The sequence below is a fragment of the Haemaphysalis longicornis genome, unplaced genomic scaffold (genome assembly GCF_048455015.1).
Source record: "Haemaphysalis longicornis isolate Haplotype H1 unplaced genomic scaffold, Haemaphysalis longicornis Haplotype H1 scaffold_8, whole genome shotgun sequence".
Lineage (NCBI taxonomy): Eukaryota > Metazoa > Arthropoda > Arachnida > Ixodida > Ixodidae > Haemaphysalis > Haemaphysalis longicornis.
The window spans coordinates 123,422,860-123,447,257 of record NW_027526445.1 but is presented as its reverse complement, the minus strand read 5'-3'; the positions used below and the strand labels follow the sequence as shown (position 1 = coordinate 123,447,257).

Below are 24,398 nucleotides of genomic sequence, written 5' to 3'. Positions count from 1 at the left end.
TCCTCACGAAGAAATATTCTTTACTGCAGGATGATTTTACCTTCTCGCGCAGAAGGTTTCCAGAATATCTCGAAGGCGTTAGAGGTACCAATTCTTTTATGCAACAGTGGCAAACTAATGTGCCTGCAATGAGATCCTGCTACTGACAACCTTCCAATCCGGCTATCTTCCATAGGGCTACCTCCGCAAGATCTCATTCAGCCCTAGGCCGTTAGTAGCGTATCTGAAACTTGCTTAATTAAGTGCCATGCCTGTAACATGTGGACGTTCACTGCGAAGAAATCATCCCTGTAGGTCTTTAGGAGGGTGGATTGCGAACTTTGCTTCAACTCCGTTTGCATGGAGAAAGCTTCGAATTTTAACCATCTTTCTTCTTCCGCAGTCTTAGCATCTCAATTGCGACGGTGGCCCAATTTTCAACCAATCAACGCAAAAAAAAACTAAAGAAAAATCCCAAATTTGCTCTAAGTGACGCCATTAGACCGGATTTATAAGTTATCAGTGGGTTAATTGGACATCAGCCTTCAAGTGAAACGATCAAACGTAATTACAGGCCCCCACCCAGTCCTGTCTCATGTTGTGGCCTTGGTCGGCCGCCACAAATCACACAAACAACATTCTGTGACGTCATAAAAACGTTGCGGGAAAGTGGCTGGGGGAAATAACTGTTTCACCTGTTTTCTCTCAGTTCTAGATTACTTTTTTGGAGCTTGCGATAAAATTGCCATTAGTGTCATCCCAACGAAGCAGTGTTTCAATAAACCGAACTCGTATTTTGTCTTCATGGACCTTTTTTAAAGTTGGGGGTGACATCTAACTGTACCGTGCGCTCAATTTTGGGTCTACTCATGGTTATTTCCAGCTGTGTATAACACAAGCAAACCAGGACGACTTGGAGTTACAGTTCCACAGCAAGGAAGCTCTGGCCCACCTTGGCAATGCGACGCTCCGACCCGAGAACATCCTGGCAGTCCAAGACATAATTGCTGAGGTATGGTCCATTCAGGGTTTCAGAAACAGCGAAGGTAATCTACATTTTGAAGATGTTCGGCAAGCCCTGCTGCATGGGAGCTGGCAGTTGCCTGTTATTCAAGTGTCGACAAATAGCCTATTTCTACTTGTGAGGGCTTCACACATAGCTGTAGAACCAGTGGCGGTTGTTTTTTGGTTACTTCTAGAAATTACCGGTTGCAGTATATCAATAGATTTTTGCAACAAGCTGCCTCGCTAAGTTTGCACCGAACGGATAATCATTTCCCATTACCCCAATTTACGTTATAGGGCGCAGCCCTCTGGCAGCCGTTACCTGGGCGTCACAAGAGCGTCCTCGTAAAAAAAAAAAAAAAAACCGCCGCGGTGGCTTAGTGGCTAAGGCGTTGCGCTGCTGAGCACGAGGTCGCGGGTTCGATTCCCGGCTGCGGCGGCCGCTTTTCTGATGGAGGCGAAAAGCAAAAACGCCCGTGTGTACGAGATTTCGGCGCACGTTAAAGATCCCCAGGTGGTCGAAATTAATCCGGAGCCCTCCACTACGGCGCGCCTCATCGCCTGCGTTGCGTCGGCGCGTTAAACCCTACAATCAATCATCACAAAAAAAAAACAAAAAAAACGAGAGGAGTGTCTAGCGAATGGTGGGGAGGAGGGTGGCACGCGCGGCTATGCAAGTCGGTGTTGGGCTATGGCGTCATCTCTCTCACTGCCTCCCCCTCACTCTCGTTTCACGTGTCGCCGCACAAAAGCGTCTCCCCGCCCTGCCCCTCCCCAAACGCTCTTTTGTTTGCCTCTAATCCGAACCACGTGACATTTGCGCGGGAGGTTCAAAGCTAGTTTGCAACAACATTCGCTCTGCTTCCTTTGCGTGGCTGTTCCGAACCACGTGACATTGGCGCGGGAGGTTGAAACATGATTTGCAACAATGCGCTGGCCTGCGGCCGCGACGCACTACGAGATAACAGCAGAGCAGCGCGCGCCGCCGTACGTTCGCTGGTTACGCGATCACCTCCTGAGACGCAGCAGATATGCGCTGTGATCGAGAACACTGCAGCTCGCGCTGCTCCCAAACTTCGCATTAGGGAGTGTAGTAATCTCAATCCATCTTTTGAATTGTAGAAATTAGCGTTGTCAGTAACGTGGCTTTTTGGTTTAGATTACCTAGATTTCATTACCATGCAATAAAAGCGCGCATCATTTCCTTTATACTTTATTCTGATAACGCGTAAAAGCCTACGTCATTAAGAAAGCCTCTTTTATTTATTTTTGAAGAGTTTCGGCAGACCAAATGGCACTGTATTGTAACCGTTGTACTTTTTCTCTCGCTTGCATTGAATTACCTCAAAATGCAACTTGCCAGTGGGCCGAAGCAGCATACGCAACGCTGTAAATTAGCACAAACGGCAAATAAAGTACGTTCTGTGCGAACCCAGTCGACTTGCCTGCCGTGAAAATTTAAGTACAGCAAGAAAGTGTTACGATTGCCAATGTAAAGCTGCAATTTGATTGTCCTTCCAAACATTCAGCTCACACTCAAGCCTGCTTGAATATGTCAAATCACTGCTGATATCGAACACTCTAAACGTGCATTTGAAAATCGTTACCATACATCCACATTCTTATCATCTTAATAATTATTTGCTGCATTGAACGGCCTTCCAATTCTCTTAACGATCAACCTATTCAGTTTCGTCTGCAGTACAATCCTAATCCGACAGTACTTACCGATAAATGACAAACGCTTCAAAATCCACACATTATATCGGTACGTTTCTCTTCAACTTCACGTGTAGTCACGGGGCGTTAACTGCCATCAAGCAACCTTTCAGTTTTGTGTTATGCCCAGGTGATGCAGAGTCCGATGTGGGAGGCCCGGGTTGCCATCTGCGAACTCTTGCACTCACTAGCCGTGTCAAACGTGTTCGCTTTGCGGGGCTGCCCTGACTGGATGAATTTTGTTCAAGGAAACACGCTGACCCTTCTGAAGGACCCGCAGCTCCAGGTGCGTCATTTATATGGTTTCAGTTCAGGTGGGCGCTTCGAAGACGGAACGAAGGTGCACAGTCGATGAACTGGCTGTTAACGGAGCCGTGAAGACAAAATACCCGCTCACCCGCAATATCTGTTCACCCGCGAAGACCTTACTTCTGATAAATCCCCCAGCTCCGTTTCAACCACGAAACACGTTTTGTTAAACGAAACAAATGACAGACAGACTTTAGCCAGTGCCGATTCCACATCTTCATAGAAGCGTTAAACTAGCTGGTCGTCATGGCTGGGTGTAGGCGCGTTGCACAGCACAACCTTGAGTTTGTGCCTGTTATTAAGTTTAATTACAAAACCGGCTACCATTTCGTTAATGCTATAGTATTTGTCTGTGTTACCAGCTATGCTTTTATTGACAAGAAATCCCACTACCAGTTCTCTTCTGTCCACTAGACCTCGGTAACATCAGACGTGTTTATTTTTCAGCACTTTAAAGACTGAACCTGTCCTTTTAAGCTCACCAAGATCTATTACATCCCATTTAATGCCCTCTAATTCATTGAACAATCGGGACCTCTAGACTCGCCTCGCTTGACAGAGTTGTGTTAAACGTTGCCGGGCTCAGATTCCAATGGCGGCCTGTCCTGAACCAGGGATTCTTAGCACCCTCTGCTGCGTCACAGGTCTGACCGCCGCCGTGATCAGTTGCTTCGCAGCCGCTGGGGACTGAAGGTCGAGGGTTAATTGGCGTATTCATGGGAATTCAGTATTCGGTGGCGTATTCAGTCGGCGTATCCATTGATACGCCCACTGATGCATATGTGTTCTTTATTATCTCAATTATTTTCCTAAATTTCACGATAAAACTGGTATCAGTGTTATTAGGACAAAGCAGTCTTTGTTCACAAACTTTCATGGCTGCTTTAACAAAGAACCAGGCCAAATTCTTCCAAAGAATCAATAGCTTTCTTTGTCTGGGAGGTAATACTCGTTATCAGGAATGACATACCATTCTAGAAACCAGAAAAATACGTAATACTGCATTTAGAGTGTCGACCATATCGCACCGTGCTTGATTTCTAAGGTGCACTATGCAGCTACATGCCGTAGCCCCTGCCTGGGCAAACATAATACTTTAATGAAGCTCTGTTATTCGATTTCTGTTCGTGGTATGTGAGTGGGCCGGTCTGCATAATAAGACGCAGATGCAGCAGAGAAACCCAGCAGTCCTGGGAGAATATTTTACAACATTCTTTTTTTAATTAATAGAGCAGGCTCCACATTTCCGCGAGTCTGGCCTAACAGCCTGTCAAATGCCGTTTGAGGTCTCCATGTTTTAAGTACTAGCAGTTCAGTGCAGTCCCTCAACCAAACCGCTTTTCTTATGATACAATGCAACTTCCATATCACCAACCACACAATAGCCCACACCATAAAGAAAAGACAAGCCAGAATCCATGCTTATTCTATATTGCTGCAACTGTATAGCAACGGTAGTTCAGTTGCAGCAGACCAAAAAAGCCTTACGGCAAGTTGCAGCCATAGGCCCACTGGATCACCTCCCTGCGCCGACATCGAGAAGTTCTTGGCTTGATACATACTAATTTATTTGCCTAGGTGCGTGAAACGGCAGCTGAAACACTGCGCGGCTTTTTCTACCAAGGAGTTCTCGATATCACCGACAAACTCCTGGTAAGTCTTTACATCCGCGTGGTGTTTGCAGAACATATTACTTGTTGCTTGTATAAATGAAGTTGTAACTTATATTCATATATGTCGCCACTTCTTCCGCTGGGTGTAATTAATGATGTCATTAGTCTTACTACAGGCCGTCCCATAATACACAGCTGGGAGGGTTGTTTGAATAATGTAGTTCTCTTTTTGAGGCAACGTTTTCTTTTAGGGGAACATATTCGCATCGCTGCTTGCTAATAATGTTAGTTTGTAATGGGCAATTAGCCTTTTCGCTATTTAACAAATCACTCCTACGTGGGCAGTTTACGACTAGTTCCCGAAGAGGCGCTCACGAGTAATACAGATGGTAAATCAGTATTGTAGCGTGTGATCACGTGAATACAATAGGATATGATAAATAAAAATTGTGATGGTCTGCTATTGCTTTTCAATCATGGGTGGGATAACATTCGCATTTATACGACCGCTTCTGCCGTCAGCGTGGCATGATCGATCTTGTAGTCAGTGAGGAGCTGGCTATCATCACGAAGTTCATCACTTACAGACCAATGATTGCCTTAAACCGCACACACGTCATGTTTTAAGACAAAAGTCGTGATGAAGCAAGCTTGGCCTGTGGCTAGAATTAGCATGCAACATATTTTGTACTCATTATTGAAAAAGCGCCGCAGCGACAAATACTAGCAGGACCACAGGACGCAGGGTCGTGCTCCCGTCTCCGTAGCGCTGTTCCAATCTTGGACATATATACCAACCTGTGCCACTCGCAGCTGTTCTAAATGGTTCCATTTTTCGAAAGAACTAAGACAATGGAAGGATTCCAATCGTAAAATTAGCAGAAAGATGTTGTCGCGGGAATTTCCCTCAGGCGCCGAAGACAGCTCAGGGGGAGAATACGGACACGAAAAAGCCGCAATAAGGACAAAAGAGTGCCTCTTTCCTGTCTCTATTGTTTCCTGGGGTTGTTTTTGGCTCGCGAACTGAATTCCCAAGATCATGTATAAATTAGCTCGCACAGACTCTTAATTTAGTAAGATGTCACCAGCCCCTTTACAAGATGCCTGAGGCGGCCGGGGTCCCTTTCTTGGCCTTACGGCAAGCGGGCCCTTCGGCTTCGCAGGCACTGTTTCGTGACCAGTTCGTTAAAAAAAGCCTGAGCAGCGAAGATATCTCGAAACCGGACGAAGCGCATCCACAGCCAAGGAGTTTGGTCGAGCGGCACGCAGGTACCCTGGGTCTTTGCGCGTGCATCAATGCCAACCCGCACGACCTTCCGGGCTTCCTGCCTGAGCAGCTACGCCTGCTCACGGGCAGCAACGACGTACCACGGCTCATATCAGTGAGACAGCAGTCGCTATCTCCGCCGCACTGCGCCCTTTATTCTCGCTTACCAAACGAAAGTTGAGATAAGCGCGAAAGATTTCTAATATCAAAACTGCGTTAAAAGTGCGTCAAAACCTTCGCTAAAAATGCGTATACTGTATTGACAAAGCCCCAAAGACCCAAATCGCGAACGAAGAACGAAGAACGAAGCCTGGCGACGATTGTTCGCGCCCGGAGTAAACACGTCTACGAGCGTTCTTAATGTATAACGATAGCTGGTTTACAGGATAAAGACATAATATTGTGCTCCTTCGTGACCCATGCACGTATTCTATCTATACAACTCCGTTTTTGTGATTTTCAAGTAATCGTTTCGCAAAATCAAATCCCGGTTTGTGTCCAGAGACCTTATCAGAGCTTTTTGATCGACCAACCAGGCTATGGGTAGTTTTCTTTTTTCACAGGACGCCATCGGTCGAGCCAAGAAAGCTTTCACTTTAAAACGCAGTTATCATTCTGTTAACTGCCCATGAGCACATGAGCAAAAATATATATAAGCAAAGCAACCGATTGCGCCACGGGCACGGGTGAGCGGCCAGATAATGTCAAAATGAAAACGACCGCGCTCTTCAAAGCGCGACGGCGAATGAGAGAATAGCGGCACCGGATAGACAAAATGATAGCGGCCACAATTCATTCCGGGGCTACGCAATGAGTGGCCGATCGCGGCGGCAGCGCAGTTTTGTCTTCCGCGACAGATGCCGCTAGCTTAACCTAGGTCAAACACGTCCTGGCGTAATCTGGCCACCCTAGGAAGCGCAGTTTCTCGTTTTGGCTTCTTCCTCCGAGGACTCACCTGATCACGTTCATGTGGGTCTGACTTATTCATGATCCACGTTTTAAGAAACCATCGCGCACTAATACGGCAAGATTCTCAGTATCAGGCTTGATAAGTAACCGGTAGGAAACAAATGGTAAAGCTAACTCAGAAAACGAAGGAATTAGTTTTTTTGCGTGAGCAGCGAAGGTTCCATAGAGATGTGAAAAATCGACAATATACTCGAGATTTGCCGACCGAGACATTCGGAGGTACATTTAGGTATCCCTAGGAAATCATCTGCATACCACAAAATTTCTAGCACATTGCACTCTGAAAGGCAAGTCGGCACTGCTCTACCGTAATGTGCTCAGACTGAATCCCTCGGTACGGGTGCACTACATGATCATATGCTAATGCCAACTTTCTGGAGAACAATTTTATATTCTCATGCCACAAACATTGATCTTATGTACCAAGACAACAACTCCAGGAGTCCACCAACGCTCACTCCTTCCGCATTTTCAAACTGGATTGCCCCAAACTGGTCTATTCAAGCTTATGTGCAACATATTATTTTTTTATACTTGCAATTCCATCAGATTTCTAGATATCAGGCTGTTTCCTTTTTTTTATGGTCATATCTGTAGGGCATGCGAGCCGAAAGGTTCAAAACCGCTGTTGCCTTTTTCGTCAACACACTCAAAAGTAGTGAATAGGGGCATTGTGTGACTCTGTTTTAGAAATTATCTTGCTAAATCTTGTAGCCACACAGCTGAAGCCAGCTTCACAGCGCAGGCGACGAATTTTGCAGGTTCAGGCTACCCTAGGCACGTGGTGACCTCGCTTGTGGAAGGCATTTTTAGGCTAAGAAACAGGGGTTGTGGGGCTCGCAACCACAAGACCACCAACAAAGGTTTAAGAGAAAAGTGTCTGCTATCCCGTACCTTCATGAAGTCTCGTATAACTTGAGAAGTATATCTGGCAGAGCGGGCATACAAGTCTGCCTTTCTTGCCCCAAAGAAACTGTCGGCCCTTTGCAGCATAAACCACGATGCGGGGGACCAACATCCTCGGGTCAGATAAAGCACAGAAAGCCCTTCGTGGGTTCCATGGAAGGCGTGGTATATGACCTGCCTTTGGATTGTGCAAAGAGGCATACCGGTCAAACCAAAAGATGCCTCAATTACCGCCTGCGGCAGCACCCTAATGACGTTAAAAATAAAGCAGATGGTCACCTTGCCACCAACTGCGACACTTGCGGCTGCGAGCCGCTGTTTGAAAATTGCCTTGTTATCGGCAGAGAATTGGACACGCTTACTTGGGAAATCATCGAGGCCACCGAGATTGAACACTTGGGAGAGAATTGCACCGTTGTAGCCTCAATTAAACCACTCATGAAAAAGGAGCTAGACAATATAAACGTGCCTATAGTGGTTAGTTGTGGGGTTGGCTTTGTTTTTATGTCGGTTTTTCGTGCTCTGTTCTCTTCAGTTTCGTTTATATTTGGCGTTTCTGTAGGAAATAAAATCCAGTTGTAAGTCAGTGCTTCGTCTGTCCTCTTGTTTCGTGTTTCCGTCCTGTCGTCTTGTCGCTTGCGCTGTGGTTCAACATGCATCCCCAACTCGCCCACGTTTTCACGCTGCTAAACCATAGATAACGTTGAAAATGCTCGCAAGGACGTGAGAGAGGAAAAGCTGCACGTGGAGATGGCATAACCCCAGAGATTTTAAAGGGGGGAAGAGTTATTGTACTGGAAAAGCTTGCTGCACTTTTTTCCGAGTGCTTAAAGACACTTAAAGTGGCCATAGCCGGGGAAAACGCCAAAAGAATTCTGATTCACAGGCAGAGAGACACCAAGGACTTAATACCTACTCCGATACCTACCTACTCCGCCTACTCTCACTTGTATACAAGTTGTTTATCAAAGTAATGGCTAACCGAATAAGTAACAGCCTAGATAACCACCAACCCGGAGAGCTGGCTGGGTTTAGGAAAGGATACACAACAATGAATCACATCCACGTCGACAATAAAGTGATAGAAAAACCCGCATAGTTTAATAAACCCTGTCACCCGTTTCCTTAAATTTAGGGTGCACTGTCGGAAGATATGGGGAGTCGACTCAAGAGAGCCAACAAACCCCACCGAATCCACAGGGCACAGGTGACAAAGGGGGTGGCCGTCTGATGTGCGGCTTTCGCCGAACAGAGCGGCAAGAATGAGCAAGAGCCTTGAACGGAAAAACAGCACAGACTTATATTTAAACAGGCAAGTTACAAACACAAGCACGAGGTAGCAGATCGATAATAACAGGCAACTTAGATGGAATTCAAATACAAGAAACAGTCAAATTAGACAAAATGATACAAACAGGAGCGTTAACAAATTAAGATTACGAATCGGAGCAGTTAACTAAAAGAAAATGAACAGTTCGATGCATATGAGAGACAGAGTCCCAGCATATTCACCGACCGGGCCGGACGATGCACCGCTGTCGGAGGCGAGTCGGCTACCTGGGAAGCGTGGCTTCGCTGTAGGCCAGGCCGTCCGAGACGATCACGGTCATTCGAGGCCCGGGAGCACGTTGGAGTCCTCCAGGGCGCGGGTCGCCGATGGTGTGATGTACAAACTGGCAGGTGCAGTTGTCAATCACGACGTCCGAACGTAGCCACAGTAGAGTAGCGGCCAGTATTTTTTTTTGTTAATGAGATTTAATTAATTATGATTACCCAGCTCGAGAAGTATTGTACTAATCATTAAATTGTCAATGAGGCACTTGTAGGTACGCACAACAGGAAACTACTGCGATACTTTCACCGATGAACTAATTCTGTACTGATTTACTACGACTCATAAAGAAACCTCGCGAAATATGAAAAATACCACGTGACGGCGCTCCCGCCCATATCATAAACCACTGTCCTCGATCAGGCTGCGTCTGAGTTAGGCAGAATAAAATAAATAAAAGAAACAACGAATAAATCGAAGCCGGGTTTGTGCCTTATCTGCCATAGTTTCTTACTATATACAGAGGAAAATGGCGCTAGCGTCTATGCGGCTCCCGTTAAGGCTGTCTGTGTTGTCACGGGTGGCCATTATACTATGCGCTCGCCTAAGTTTCGTCATTGGCTCGGATTGAAACGTTTTAGTGGCCGTATATTAGAACATGGTGCCATAAAAACGCGAAGAATTGTGTGTTATTGTATAAGTAGAAAATAAAACACTCTGTTTTAAAGCTAAGGAAAAAGGAAGTAAGTGGTATTTTTGCCGGAACGGTTGTGCCTACTATTCCGTTGACCAAGCGGGTAGTTGACAACAACGTTAGTAGTTTGGAAGAGACTCATTGGAGACTCTTATCTTATTTTACATATATTTCATATATTAAGTTCTTTGAAGAGCTTGCAAATGTTTTTGAACGTGTCTGTGGAAACGCCGTCTTTCGTGGTGAACCGGTGCACGGACCGTAAGAAAACTTGTTTCTGAGCGGATTGGTTCGTACTTGACGGAAAAAGAACACGTAGCGTTAAACAGTCGTGGACGAAGACAAGATAGGACAGATACAGGCGCCCGTATCTGTCGTATCTTCCCGGGCAGCACAGGACTGTTCGGCCTAAAACAGGCCGGTGTACTTTGGCCGGTGATTTTCTGTCCGGCCGTTTTCCGGCAGCCATGTTCGGCCCATGTCCAAATGTGGGCCTTTTGGCCGTATACGGCCGTACTCCCATGGCTGTCCAACGGCCAGTGTCCGTCGGCCAGTCGACCGGCTTACGGTCATACGGCCAGATTCCAGCCGTAGGGCTCCGGCCATTCCAAAGCCACCCGTGCACGGCCGAAGTACGTCCGCCGGAGGACAGCCGAGATGCGGTCGTCGGACTCCAGCCGGACTACAGCTATCGGAAATACGGCCGTGCTACGGGCATTGCAGTTCAGCCACAGTACGTTAGCTGTACTGAGGCCGGTCACTGCACGTCGCGCAAGCAGATGACTCATTCGCGCAGTGCAGAAGCAGCACAAACCCAGCATTTTGGGTCCAATGCAGCCATATCAAAGTGAGCTCGCGCGAAACCACCAGCCGTCAAGCTTTCAGCGCAGCCTTGCTTAATTACCAGCCTCAGTAGACAGCAAAATTCGTTTATTAAACAGTGCTCACAAATTGTCGTTCCTTTAATTGCTGTGCCTCATTTACTGCCGAACACAGAAACTATTCAGTTCTTTGTAGAGCTTGAATAGATGTATTGTCCAGGTCCTGATATCCTCTGTGGGGCGGCTTACCTGTAATAAACGGGGAAAGAGGAGGGGGGGGGGGGACCGGACGGCGCATACTCTTTAGTGGGTTGAATTTCCGAGATAAATTGCGCCGCTTTTAGCAAATTTCTTTTAGGGCAATATTCCGGAACACTTTCATGCTATGACTACATAAACTATTTTTATAACAGTTGCTTGACCAATTTTGATGTATATAAAACCGGCGTGAATGCCTTTACGAAGCGTTTTGGTTCTCAACAAAACACTCAGGAGCATTTAATATAACTCCTTCACAAAAAAGTATGTCCAGTTTTTGCCCATTTTTCTTGCAAAGACATTTTCTACTCGATCAACTTTTCTGATGATCTTGCGCAGGGCCGATCCTAAGAAGGAGCGAACAGGTACTTTCATTTTCAATCTATTTTAATGTTGTTTTCATGAATACACGTCCACACCACTTAATAGTCCAAAAGAGCTTAATTTTCTTCTAATGTCATACTACGTTCAAAAAATTCTAGACGCGTCGCGAATGACCCCCTGCTTCAGGTGGCTGCAGTTGTATCCCTTTGTGTTCACGCAAGGAAAGGCGTAAAATTAGAGTTACATAATTTGTTTCAAACCAATAACATAGCAATGGTAGCATGTATACAGGAAACCTTGCATACTGCAACGAAGAGGGCAATAAATATTTTATTGGTCAAGGTTGAATGCGTAGGGTTCTCAACCCGTCGGAGGCAAACTTGCCCCTCTGGAATTTTATTTATTTATTTATTTGTTTATTTTTATTGATTTATTTATTCATTGTTTTATTTATTTATTTATTTTTATTCATTTATTTATTCATTGTTTTATTTATTTATTTATTTATTTATTTATTTATTTATTTATTTATTTATTTATTTATTTATTTATTTATTTATTTATTTATTTATTTATTTGATGCTTGTTTGCCTTTGCATGCATTACAGAAGGGAGATACATAACACTAAGCATTAAATATGAGACAAAATAACAAAATAATTCTACAAAGCGCGCTGAAAATCGTCAATATAAACAGTTAATACAATCATACGTCGAAGATAATTACACTGAAGTATTGATGTAAAATAAAATGAATCGCGCAAGGCGTCACCTTTAAAGGAAAGATAATAATTTGCTTTAAGCTAGCGGTCCCACTTTGCGATATGTAGAATGGCGCTTGGACATACTTCTCCCCTTCTACAACAGTTTTCGAATGATAGATATTACGAAAAAAGTTAAACCTGTGGTTTCGTCTGTGATCTTTCACGTCCTGCCATTTCAGTTTATTTTTACTTTCTCTCATGCTAAGTTGAGCGTGCCAATTACCTAATACGAATCGCACTGACATATTCTGTATGTTTTCGAGCGTATCAACGAGCTCTTTGGTATAGGGATCTACGAAAACACATGCGTACTCCAAGATTGAGCGCACATGAGTTAAATACGGTTGTTCTTTTCAGTTAGATGGAGGTTCACGGAAATTTCGTCTCAGAAAGCCAAAAACATATGCAGCTGTAACTTTTACGGTGTGCACCTGCCTATTTAACCTCTAACCACTCCCTAAATAAACTCCTAGGTATTTATATTCCTCGGCCGTTGTCACAGCAGCATAATTTACGGTATATGTATCCAATTGGAATGAAGGTTTTCTTGTAAAGGTGCCGTTAACAGAGTGTTTAACATCCAAAAACTTTTCTGAATCAGCACGCCAGGATGTTATTAAATGCGAATAAAGCTGCAGGTATACGGAATCACGTTCATTCGCTATAGTCCGGTTAACTACACAGTACTTCTGAACAAAGCTATAGGACCAATAGTAATAACAATGCAAAAACCGATTCATTCAGTTCATAGGATGAAATGTACTACGCAGAGGGTGATATTCAACACCATCATTTGCTTTTCTGCAGTCCAAGAATATACAGTCAACCACTTTAAGCTTATCTATTTCAAGAGCCAAATCGTGCGTGAACTCAACAATCTGCGTTGAGCAAGAAAATTCTGACAAAATCCGTGTTTGCTAGGATGCTGGCGATTATTATGTTTACCCAAATGAGTCATATCCCAAGAGTAGCTAAGCTCACCTTCAAACATCGGAACTAAATTAACAGCTAGGCTTCGTCAGTGACAACGCTCTGTTGTTATCGCAAATTTAAAATAATTTTTTTTCTAACTAGGCAGTCATAAAATCCCCTGAAGTAACATAGTACAGGGCATGAAGTTGATCCTACCAATGCACGAGCGAGTCTCTTCTACGTTTATCACCAACAACATAGTGCAACATTGCTTGTCGCAGTTTAACCCATTAAACGCCGCTACTAGATGTAGTGCAGAAAAAACAAAACAAACTGTTTCAGCGTGGCTAGAGGGTAGAGTGGTACATGGAAAACCGATTTTATTTCACTGACATCAGTAGTTTACAAAATACACAGTGTTCCCAAATGGGAACAATGGCCCTAAGCGTACCGATGCTCGTGTGGTTTCCATCCTCCCCGCAGGGCCAGCAGCAACGCGTGGTACTCAATGCGCGCTTTATTTTCCCTCATGGTAGGCAACCGAACAGTGAATGTGGAGGGCGACGCTGCACATCTGGCACTTCATTCGTGTGTTTTTGTTGCACTGGCGGCACCGGCTCTGCTTTCCCAACGGCACCAAATGATGGCCGTGGCCTTCCTTGCTGTGGAAAACAAGAGCACCTGAAGGGCCAGGCCGTTCTCTGGTGACTAGCTTTTTGGTCAGCAGACCTTGCACGATGAGCCTTGTGAACTGAAGCTGGTCAAGTGGGGGTTGACTTCCTAGTTCTGTGTACAGCCTCCAGGCTGCAACGCGCAATGTTACTAGCGTATTGCTGAGTAACGGCCAATACCACTTCTTACCATGCAGGCAAGGACGATAGTCGCTGATGAACCTATCAAGTAAGTCCACACCACCCATGTGCTTGTTGTATTGTTGTATGGCTCTCGGCTGGGGCACTGGTACTCGCTTTCGTTCCTTTTGGCTGTAGCGTGTGGCTGTGGCGGTTGGGTGAATGTCATCATAATTTGTGGCAACGCACACACACTTATTGTCATTCCACTTCACAGCCAGGACGTCGCCATCGCACAGAAAATCAAAAGTCCCTCTGCTTTGACGGGCTAGTTCCTTTGAATCCTGAAGTGGGCATTTCTTGAGCCGGGCCTCCCTCACGGTTCCTGCTGCTCGGAATCCACGTTCTTTGAGCTCTTGCAGCAAAGCGTGTGACGTGAAAAAATTGTCCATGAAAATCACATGGTTTGTAGGCACATCAATGCACTTTACAGCGCTCAAAACAACGCGTGTTCCAAGTGGTACATTCATGTCATCATCGTCCTTTTTGCCGCAGTAGATGTCAATGTTGAAGGGATAACCCGATGACGGGCAAAGGATCCATTCCTTGTAACCAAATCGTATTGGTTTCCCCTTTATAAACATTTTGCAGCTGTGCCGACCAAAATACGGCACCATCTGCTCGTCCACGCTGAGATTCTCCGAGAAAATGCCGAACTGCTGAAGGGAGTTATTGACAAGCCTGAGTAGAGGTCTTATCTTTGCCATCTTGTCGCCCTTCTCAAGGTTTTCACTGTCCGATACATGGATATACCTCTTTATTAGCCGGAATTTCGCGCGGCTCATTGTCCTTGCAACTAAAGGAACACTGAGGTCCTCATCTTTCGACCAATACAGGTCAGAGCGTGGCAGCTTGTGGTAGCCACTCACGAAGAGAATGGCGACAAAATCAAGTATATCCTTTTCAGTTATGTTGACGCTGTGGTCGTTCTGTTGCTTGGCATAGCGATTGGATTCTTCAGTTATGAGACCTACAATTTCCATGTTGAGTAGGCGGGCAAAGAGATTGAAGGGCTCCTCATCCACAAGCTCGGCGTGGGTCACTCGCAGTGGCTGAAACTGAGTTTCTACTATCGGTTCCGAATACTGAGTAGTTCGCCTCAAGTTGGGGGAGTTTCGAGATGCTTTTTTCGGTCTCGGGGGTCCTGCTTCTTGGAGAGCTCCTCCACATTCGTCGTTATCAGCCGTGTGAACTTCAACCTCACCCGCAACATCATTCGGTAGAGAGGCTACAACGGCGATATCACTGTCGCCCTCCTCCTCATCCGTGAGAATATCGTCCGCGTTCGGGGGAGGTAGCAGCACAACATCAGCAGCTTGTGCAGAATCGTCGGAGAGAACCATTTCCACCGCTTCCTCCAGCGTGAGAAACTTTTTTCGAGGCATCTGGGAGAAAAAAGAGGTGTTGAAGACGACAACACTCACCCGCAGTACGGCTGCTCCCACAACCCTCTTCGCGCCAACGTTCCCAATTGGGAACATGCAGACATTTCTCCTCATATATACGTTATCCATGCAAACAGCTACTCCATTTCGCGTGTCGTAATAATAAACACATTCAAAAAGAAAATACAATAATTAAATCCTGACCAGGCCATTAAAAACTTACATTTTTCCGCCGAGTTTCTCCGTGCGGCGCAGCGCGGCATTCACGTGAAAACTCCCATGAAGTTGTCACCGCTTAACATGAAGTACGACACCAAAAATGAATTTTCTTCGCTTCTGAATAAAAGTTTGAGCTTTTTTAAAGATGTTGTTAGCAAATATTAGCACTTTTTTTGTATACTTCAGTAACTATAGCTTCCGAAATTGAAGACGTGTTGTGTTCCCAAATGGGAACATTGGCGCCAAATGGGTTAATTGTAAGCAGAATAACTTGCGCTTTTGCTCCCACTTGCCTTTCTTTGGTGGGGAGTCCTTGACATGGTGGCGGTTTAGCTCCTGCGTGGTTGCCGCTTGCTCGACGCCCTTGAAGGCCAGTTATTTTGGTGAACCATCTCCATCTCGGATCGGACATCTCTGGCGGAGCGATGTCTCCAATGCTCTCCATTTCTTGAGCGGGCGAATAGCCTCGAGATGATGCGTCGACGAAGCCGGCGGCAGAAGCGTGGTAGCGGCGATGACTGGCGAGGCTTAGCTCACCCGTCGGTGTGGCACAGTCTTCTTGTGGCAATAAATGACATTTCGATGACCTAAAAGGTTCACTGCTAATGTCCAGTGAGTCCATGCACCTTGCCCGTTCACCGAGAACACTCATTACTGTTTGACAAACGATGTTCGTTCATTTAAAACGTAGAAACACGGAGCGGATGAAAAACGCGTCCCCGTCGTTCGGCTCCCTAACGACTTTTTGTCCCCCCAGGAAAAAACCGGTCGGTCTCCTTTCAAACACGTCTGTGCATGAATTCTCGGCGCCCAGGCGCGAGCCGTTGTTCGGCTGTATGCCGTTTGCCGAAAAAAGGACGTATAACCAGATACCTTACGTAGGCCGGTCTCCTCTTGAACACCGGTTGCCAAATATTCTGTTGCCATTCGCTTGCCGGAATTCGGCCGAGGACAGCTAACCGAATGCAAAACGTATATTCTGGGGCCGTACGTCCGCCGGACGCGCGGTTCACCGTTGAAACAACGAATGCACGGCAGCCGCGCTCCGGCCGGTCTCCTTTCGAACACCAACTGCCGGAAGAATACGCATATTCTGTGGCCGGTCGCCTGCCGTGCTTCGGCCGATTACCGCTTCCCGAAGAAAAAACGGATGCCCTAAGGCCGTACTTCGGCCGTTCTCTTTCTCAAAATCGGCAGCCGTAAGAGAACTGAATATCTGGCAGCCGGTTAGCTGCCGTTGTGCGTCCGGACACGGGCGGACGGGAAAATGCCGAAGCGCTGGTTGCCGAATGTTGGCCGTTCAATGCATGATCAGTGGCTGCCAGAACCTGGATGCTGGCCGGACATGCCAGAAAGCGGCCATAGACGGGCCGGTCTTGGGGCACACTTTCTGTGCCGCCTGGGTTGTCTATGTCGAGGTACGTTTTGTTTCTTTTTTTAGTCCGCCACAACTTCGCGGCGCGATATTACCCGCTCAGTCATACGTTCCTTTGACTCCGGCATGACCAACGTTAGGTACGATCACGCACTGCCTGCTCTTCCACCGAACACGCAGTTTCCACTGCTAACGGCTACCACATAACAGGGAGGATTTGGGCTACCTCATAGCCCGTAGACGTGGTAATGCATAATGAAGAACGGAAATCCAAAAAACCGCTTAAGAATCCAAGTGTTATGCCAAGACAAATCCAAAACCTTTGGTCTTCCCATAACCCCTCATGGCTACATGGATTCCCAAGTGCAGTTTCCTCTCTAGTGTACTCATAAGAAACTGTGTTATCTGTCACACGTGCCTTGCGAAACTTTCTGTTGCTGCTCGCTCCATGCATACCATTATCAGCACGATTCGCTGTGTTTTCGGACGTGAGACAGGCAGAGCAGTTGCTTTCAATCAGCTTATTTGAGGGCGCTGGTTTATAAAGGGGGCGGAAGCGCCATCACGTGGTATTTTAAATATTTCACGGGGTTTTTTTATCAGTCAGAATAAATAAGTACACAATCACTTCGTCGCTGTAGATACCGCAGTTTCCTCTCGTGTGCGCCTCCGTGTGCTTCGTTGACACTTGAATGATTAAGACAGTCCTTCTTGAGTTCGATAATTAATGAAAATTATAAATTAAATCTATTTAACGAAAAAATACTGGCCACTACTCCACTGTACCGGAAACATTATGGGCTACGTTCTCGTCGAGTAACGTCATTGCTCTTTTTTTAAATATTGGTACATGATATCTGGGACACCCTGTACAGAGGATGTGCGGGCAAGATAATCCTTCACAAGCTAAGGGGCAAATTCCGGATCCGTAAGGGAGCACGACAGGGAAATTCCACCTCGCCTCAACATTTCGCAGCATGTCTGTAGGGGTAGCTTGACTCGGTAAACACCGGATTACAGATAAACGAGGAATACTTGAGCCATTTGAGGTTTGCAGACGATATAGCCTTGCCAAGTGAGTCTGCAGAACACCTGCAAAAATACTTGGATAACAAAATTCAGAAAGCAACTCGGTGGAGCTAAAAATAAATATGAGTAAATCTTAAGTAATGATGAATCAACACGCCGAAAGTGCCTGTTCAGCATAACGAAACGCTATAACATTTAGAAAATCATAACTACCTCAGTCAGGTCGTCTGTGCTGATCCCAACCACAACGGCGCAGTATAGGTATGGGCTGGGGTGCACTCCGCAAACATTAGTAGTAAGCTACCTCAATCACTGAGAAGGAGAATATACAACCAATGCGTCTTTTGGGTGGTGGCATATTGAGCGGGAACTTGGCGCCTTAATAAACAACTTGAGAGCAAATTAAGGTCGGCTCAGTGCGCCATGGAAAGAAGAATGATATGAGTAACGTTAAGGGAGAGGAAACGACTTTCATGGATCAGGGAACAAGCCAGAGTAGTATACATCATAGTTCAATTAAAGAAAAAAATAGGCTTTGGCAGGCCACGTAGTTAGGCGAAATGACAACTGATGGACTGACAGGGCGGCAGAGTGGATACCCAGAGACGGGTCTAGAAGAAGGGGAAGGCCAATTACTCGATGGAGGGGCGAAATAAGGAATTTCAGAAGCAAAGAATGCACTCGAGCGGCCCGAGACAAAGCGGTTGGATGTCGATGGGAGAGACCTTGTTCCTTCAGTGTACCAGTGTGCTGTGGTGATGATTGGCCGGACTGCGAGCGCCATCTAGCACAAGTTAGTTTAATTAAAATGTGTTTACTATTTATTTTCCGTCTCAGTACTGACGAACGATATTTCTAAAATAGGCAAACTGGGGATGGAAATAGAAAAATGGGCATGGGCTGGTCACATTATGCATATGATGGACAACGGGTGAACAATTCGTTTAATGCAGTGGCTGCCAGCAGACTGCAAACGTAATAAGCCGAGGGCTCGATTGGTGGATGAGCTACGAGAACTTGGGGGAAATAGTGGACTAGCTAGCGCTCGATACGCATGGCTGAATATCTCTGAGAGAAGCCTTCGTCCTGCAGTGAACACAGCCAGGCTGATGATGCTGCTGGAACATCTTCATGTCTCTGTAAAACTTTTCGCATTGGTGCACGATGGTTTTTATTCCCGTGGATCATAGAATACTAAACCCTATAGGAATGCAGTCAGGGGAGTCAGTGCGTTTTACCATACGATATGGCTTGCAGGATAAGACCAAGATGCGTAGAGCAAAACCTGCGCAATTAGCTGTTGCGCGTGCTGAACGGCGCAGCATTGGTTACTGGTTGAATCAACTGACGTTATTAAATGCCACCGAAGCGATATTACAATGGCCTCCTAATCTGAAACATACAGAATATAAGTGATGTGCAGGTTTAGTAGAAGGTCGAACTAGCTATACGACATCTGCGCTGCAACAACGTTCAGGGAGAAAACTAGAAATTATACATGCAACTAATCATTTGAAAATATTACCCGCAGAAATCGTGGGTGTGCAACGCATCATAACGGTATTGTACTGTGCGGAAATGGGCTATGTTTAACAAACTCTGCTTTCACAAACATTACTACATGCAAGTAATTTCGCAGCATTATTGGTGAGTTGCTCACTACGCACCTGCAGAAATTTAGAGAACCGTGTACTAATGCGTAACATTCGGCGCTTGACAAGAGTCTCAGTTCTTTACACCCAAATTTGGCTATGAGTACCCGAAGACGTTGGCGTATTTTATTACTTTTACGTTTCCTTTTGCTTGTTTTCGCCAATGATGTAAAATTATACCATCATTGTGAATAAGTGCATTTACTTAACCAATCATGTATTTGTCCGCTGTTGCAAAGCGTAGTGCGGGGTTCCTCTGTTTTCGCCATTTTTTTTTATTTGTACTGCCAACGTTTTTTTTCCGCTCTTCTTTAGTCTTCGGTTTTTAAAGATGTATAAGAGCATATTTTTGAATTCGTCAGTTCTATTTTGTAGCAAATTATTGCTTCTATTAGTCCTTATTTCTTGAATTCTCAAAGTTTTTTTTTCAACCATTTACGCTATTATAACGATTAAATGTGTTACTCCCAACAGTTAAGTATTTTTGTAGAAATGAGTGCGTTAAACGCTTTGCTCATTTTCGTTATTTTATTATTCGTATTTCCATCGGGCTTTTTTTGCTTCTTTGCTTAGTCTTCGTTTTCTCAAAGAGATCTAAAACGTGCATAATTTTGATATCAACCATTTTTGTGCAAAATTGATATGTTCGACTGTTTTTATTTTTTAGTTTTTCAAGATTCTGTTTGACCGATTGTCTCCATTTATGCTCGGGTAAAGATTAAGCACGTTACTTCTGCAAAGTCTTCATTTTTGTGCGAATGCGGGGCGTTACACTATCGGCGCTGAGGGTGTTCTGGGTAAAGAATGCTTTGCATTAACATAGTACTTAAATTAGTTTCTTTCCGAATGTATACCCATACAAATTTCCCAAAACAAATTTCACTGGTTTGTATTAACAAACTTGTGAAAGGGCGAGTGCGATTCTGGCACTCACATCCCTCACGAGATTTTTTGGGAGTGCTCTTCCGTCATGGTGTAGGAGCTCAATAAGGCTGAATTTTTGTTATTTAAGCCCCCGATATAGTTAAGAGAGCTAAAATGTTGTTTCGGTACTCTTGATTCTTTTCAACGGCCTGTTCACATACGAAATTAGCTTTTGCTCGCATGTGTTGTATTGTGCGTCATTGCGAAAAGGCTTCAGAAGACGGAGACAACGGCGGGAGGCGGCCTGGCGCGACTGACGTCGAATAACCAAAAGAGAGACATCATTGGCGGCATGTGTTTACATTCGGAGGATTCAGGGTTAATTATTTGACCACGAGTTGAGAGAGGTTGCTAGCACACAACTGGAATCTGCGAAGGAAAGTTTGACATGCACCTAAATTCAGCCATACGGCTACAAAGGAAAGCTATACAGCTTTCTCAGAAATTTCGCAGTTGAAGAAAAATTCGTCCTGGTCCAGGATTCGAACCTGGGCAGTCGCTCTACCAACTGAGCTAACCAGGAGGCTAGTCGTTAGTAGCGCGAAAGCGAATTGATCGACAACTCGAAGTGAAGGACAGGTGTTAATCCACCAGATTTAGGGGAAATCCCCAAGGTGGAGTAAGTTTCTGTGCAGGAAAGTTTGATCCTGGTCGATTAATACCTGTCCTTCACTTCGAGTTGTTGATCAATTCGCTTTCGCACTACTAACGACTAGCCTCCTGGTTAGCTCAGTTGGTAGAGCGACTGCTCCGGTTAAGCAGTGGTCCCGGGTTCGAATCCTGGACCAGGACGAATTTTTCTTACACTGCGAAGTTTCTGAGAAAGCTGTATAGCTTTCCTTTGTAGCCGTATGGCTGCATTTAGGTGGATGTCAAACTTTCCTTCACAGAAACTTACTTCACCTTGGGGATTTCCCCTAAATCTGGTCGATTAACTGGAATCCGCCTTACGCACCACAGTAGCAACGGTTATCATTGTCTGCAATAAAATCTCAGGTCCGTTCCAAACAATGCCTTATGGAGTTAATCTAGATTTGGGGCCGAATTCCGCGTTTTTACAAATTCCTCAATACTTGTTAGACCTGTTGGCATAGACCACCAGGGAATCAACGGGAAATAATTCTTGTATGTATACGAACTCGCAGTATTACAGGGTGATATCCTTGCGGAAATTTACAAAAATAAGTGTAGCTCTGCTAGGCATATACTAATGTACTGGGCATGTACTAATAACAAAACTCACAACCAGCATAACCCCTCAAACAGAATGGCTACGAAGAGACTGCACTTTAACTAGAAGGCCATTAACTCGGTGATGGGAAGAGATAAGAAGGCGGGCAAAAAAAGGATGCAGGCATGGGATAGGAGCAGGTAGAAATCGATAACAGAGTCGTTTGTTCTCTGCAGTGAACATATATATAACTTATGATGATGCTGAATATGAGAAGGTTGTTGGTTCAGAGCCAGCTCTCTGTTGCATGTTTTTCTGCACTTTTTTAGGCTTCGGAATTGCTGTCTTCTTTCAAAATAGTTAAACAACTTCAATTTCCCTGCTTGACATCCCAGACAGCTCGCCTTCCTTTTAATGCGAATATTTGTGTGCGACACTGGTGGCGTCGTGCGTCCGAGCAAAACGTAGTGCTGGAAAGCCAAATTTTAAACACACTGTAGGAAAATGATTATGAGGATGATTAAATCCATTCGAAACGTGCAGGAAAGCCAATTTTAAGCACACTGCCGGGAACTGACGGAGCTGATGAAATACATTCTAGAAGCAGCGTTGGGCTTTGTACTTTTGTGGTGAGGGGATGGACGTTGGATTTGGACTTGGCTTTGGACTTCGGCAGTTTGGATGTTGGACATTGGGAGAGTCGATTTAGGGCTTTGACTCAGGTAGCATGGAGAAAGCTTCGCGTTTTAAGCATTATTGTATTAGTAAAAAGAGGCCTTCATTTTTTTCTGTATTCGTTCATGCATATCGTAATAGTGATGGGGACATATTGAACGATATAAGAAAGGCATAATGATTTGAATGTATTGTGTCATGCAATTTAACGCACTTCAGCAGAGCTTCCTCTTTGTTATCTTTTTTCAAAAGGAGACCATACGGGAGGCACTCGTCATCTTCAGGCGCGCTCATCAGGACAACTGGCTCGAGTGCAAGACGAATTTCACCGACGACCAGCTGGCAGTTATCTCAGACGTAATGCTGCAACCACCTACTGCGCCTAGTTAACCTGGTGGCGCTGTCAGCAAAACGTACCTCACTAGGATGTATTTTTTCCAGCTAGTTATTTTGCATGCGCCTGCCGTAATAATACAATATGCAATATACACTACAAATAACCACGAGCAAATAACATATAAGCAAACTCAACGTGAAGTACTGGTTCACGGCTTTTTCAAGTGGATGCCATTTGGCATCATTGCAAAGCTCTGCACGAATACTAAGACGCACTTCATAAGCCAATGCATCGACTGCTGTTGAAACAGCTTATCTTGAAGTGAATAAATGGCGACCTATATACAAGAATTCCCATTTAGTGAGAACTATACCGCCTGTGTGCAAATCTTCCATGGCTTGCACTGAATTAAAATATTAATGTGTTTCGACACTTTGTTGCACCATTGGAGCAGTATAGTCGGGACATTATCTTCTCAAACAAGTGGTCGTTATTAGATTTTTCCCAATTAATTTTTTTGAACTTAGCTTCGTGTTGAAAAGAATGTAGCATAAGTGTACGGACCATATGTTGTGTATTAACTTTTCAACATTGATTAATGTAGAAAGTGATGTTAGTGCCAAAGGGTACATACTTCGGAAAAAATGAACGTTTTAGCTTACTTCTTGAGCTCTTTAAACGCAATTGCATTATTCTGGCTATTCTGGATCGACACATTTCTTTGAATTTTCTGCCATAACAACAACGTTGTGGAAAAATCTGAGCACAAAAACGTGTGTTAAAAATGTGTGCTTTTTATTTACATATTAACCAGCAACCATCAGTCATGCACTGTACGCGTGAGCAGCAAGTTTGAGGGTCGTTACTTAAAGGCACAGGGTAAGCCCTATACTTCCTTTGCATTTTTGGCCATTTTGAGGTACATTTTTCTGGGAATCTATTAAAGCTAGCTGCATAATACGCACATTTTCTTTCAAATTTACGCTTTTTTAACTGCACCAGAATTATTAAAATTATACGAAAATTAGGTTTTTTATTATATTTTTTTCTGTACCTAAATTTTGGCTTTATTTGCATATTCAAAATTGTGTAACAGGAAGCTACTGCGTACATATTTTCAATTCTGGCACTGTAAATGTAACAGCTTATGTAGATGACAGGAAAAAATCAGCTGGTTATCCTGGACGATATAGGAAATAATGGTACCTATGTACTAAGAACATTGTTTTGAGATTCTTGAGTTTAAAGTAAGAAAAAGGGTGAAAAGCAATACTGTTTTGCCACAAATACCACTTGAGTCATTTATTTAGTAAGCACCAGTATCATAATACCCGTTGAAGCCTTTTTTTTCAGCCTTTCGGCTGTCCTTCCTTGCGTAGTTTGAGAACTGTCGTGCAGCTCTGTTCGCACAGTATTTTTCCTTGTGGTCAACCTCTTTCAGCCACTTTATGGTGGTGTTGCGCCCAGGGTTCGATCCAAATTATTCCAAAATGCTGGCTCGTGCGTTGCTGTCATCATTGAATGAAAGAACAGCATCCAATGTTGCAATATTTACAGTGCGAAGCCCAAACAAGACATTTTTTGGTGCTCGGCTCCGAAGCCCAAATGCGGAAAAAACGTGCACAGCGTCTTTGGATTGCCTTGGCTGAAAAATCAGCTATTGGTTGCCAAGCAATTGCTTGATACAG

The 24,398-nt window shown here is 44.8% G+C and overlaps 1 protein-coding gene across 1 annotated transcript in view; it reads left to right on the top strand.

Moving 5' to 3' along the window:
• LOC144149322 (proteasome activator complex subunit 4A-like) overlaps positions 1–23,035 on the top strand; it is a 28,648-nt gene extending 5,613 nt beyond the window's left edge. Inside the window, exons 5-8 of the mRNA XM_077680884.1 lie at positions 863–991; positions 2,834–2,989; positions 4,591–4,665; positions 22,626–23,035. Of these exons, the coding sequence (XP_077537010.1) occupies positions 863–991; positions 2,834–2,989; positions 4,591–4,665; positions 22,626–22,763 (498 nt within the window). The 3' untranslated portion in view covers positions 22,764–23,035. The remainder of the gene's footprint in view (positions 1–862; positions 992–2,833; positions 2,990–4,590; positions 4,666–22,625) is intronic.
• Positions 23,036–24,398: the final 1,363 nt, after the last annotated feature.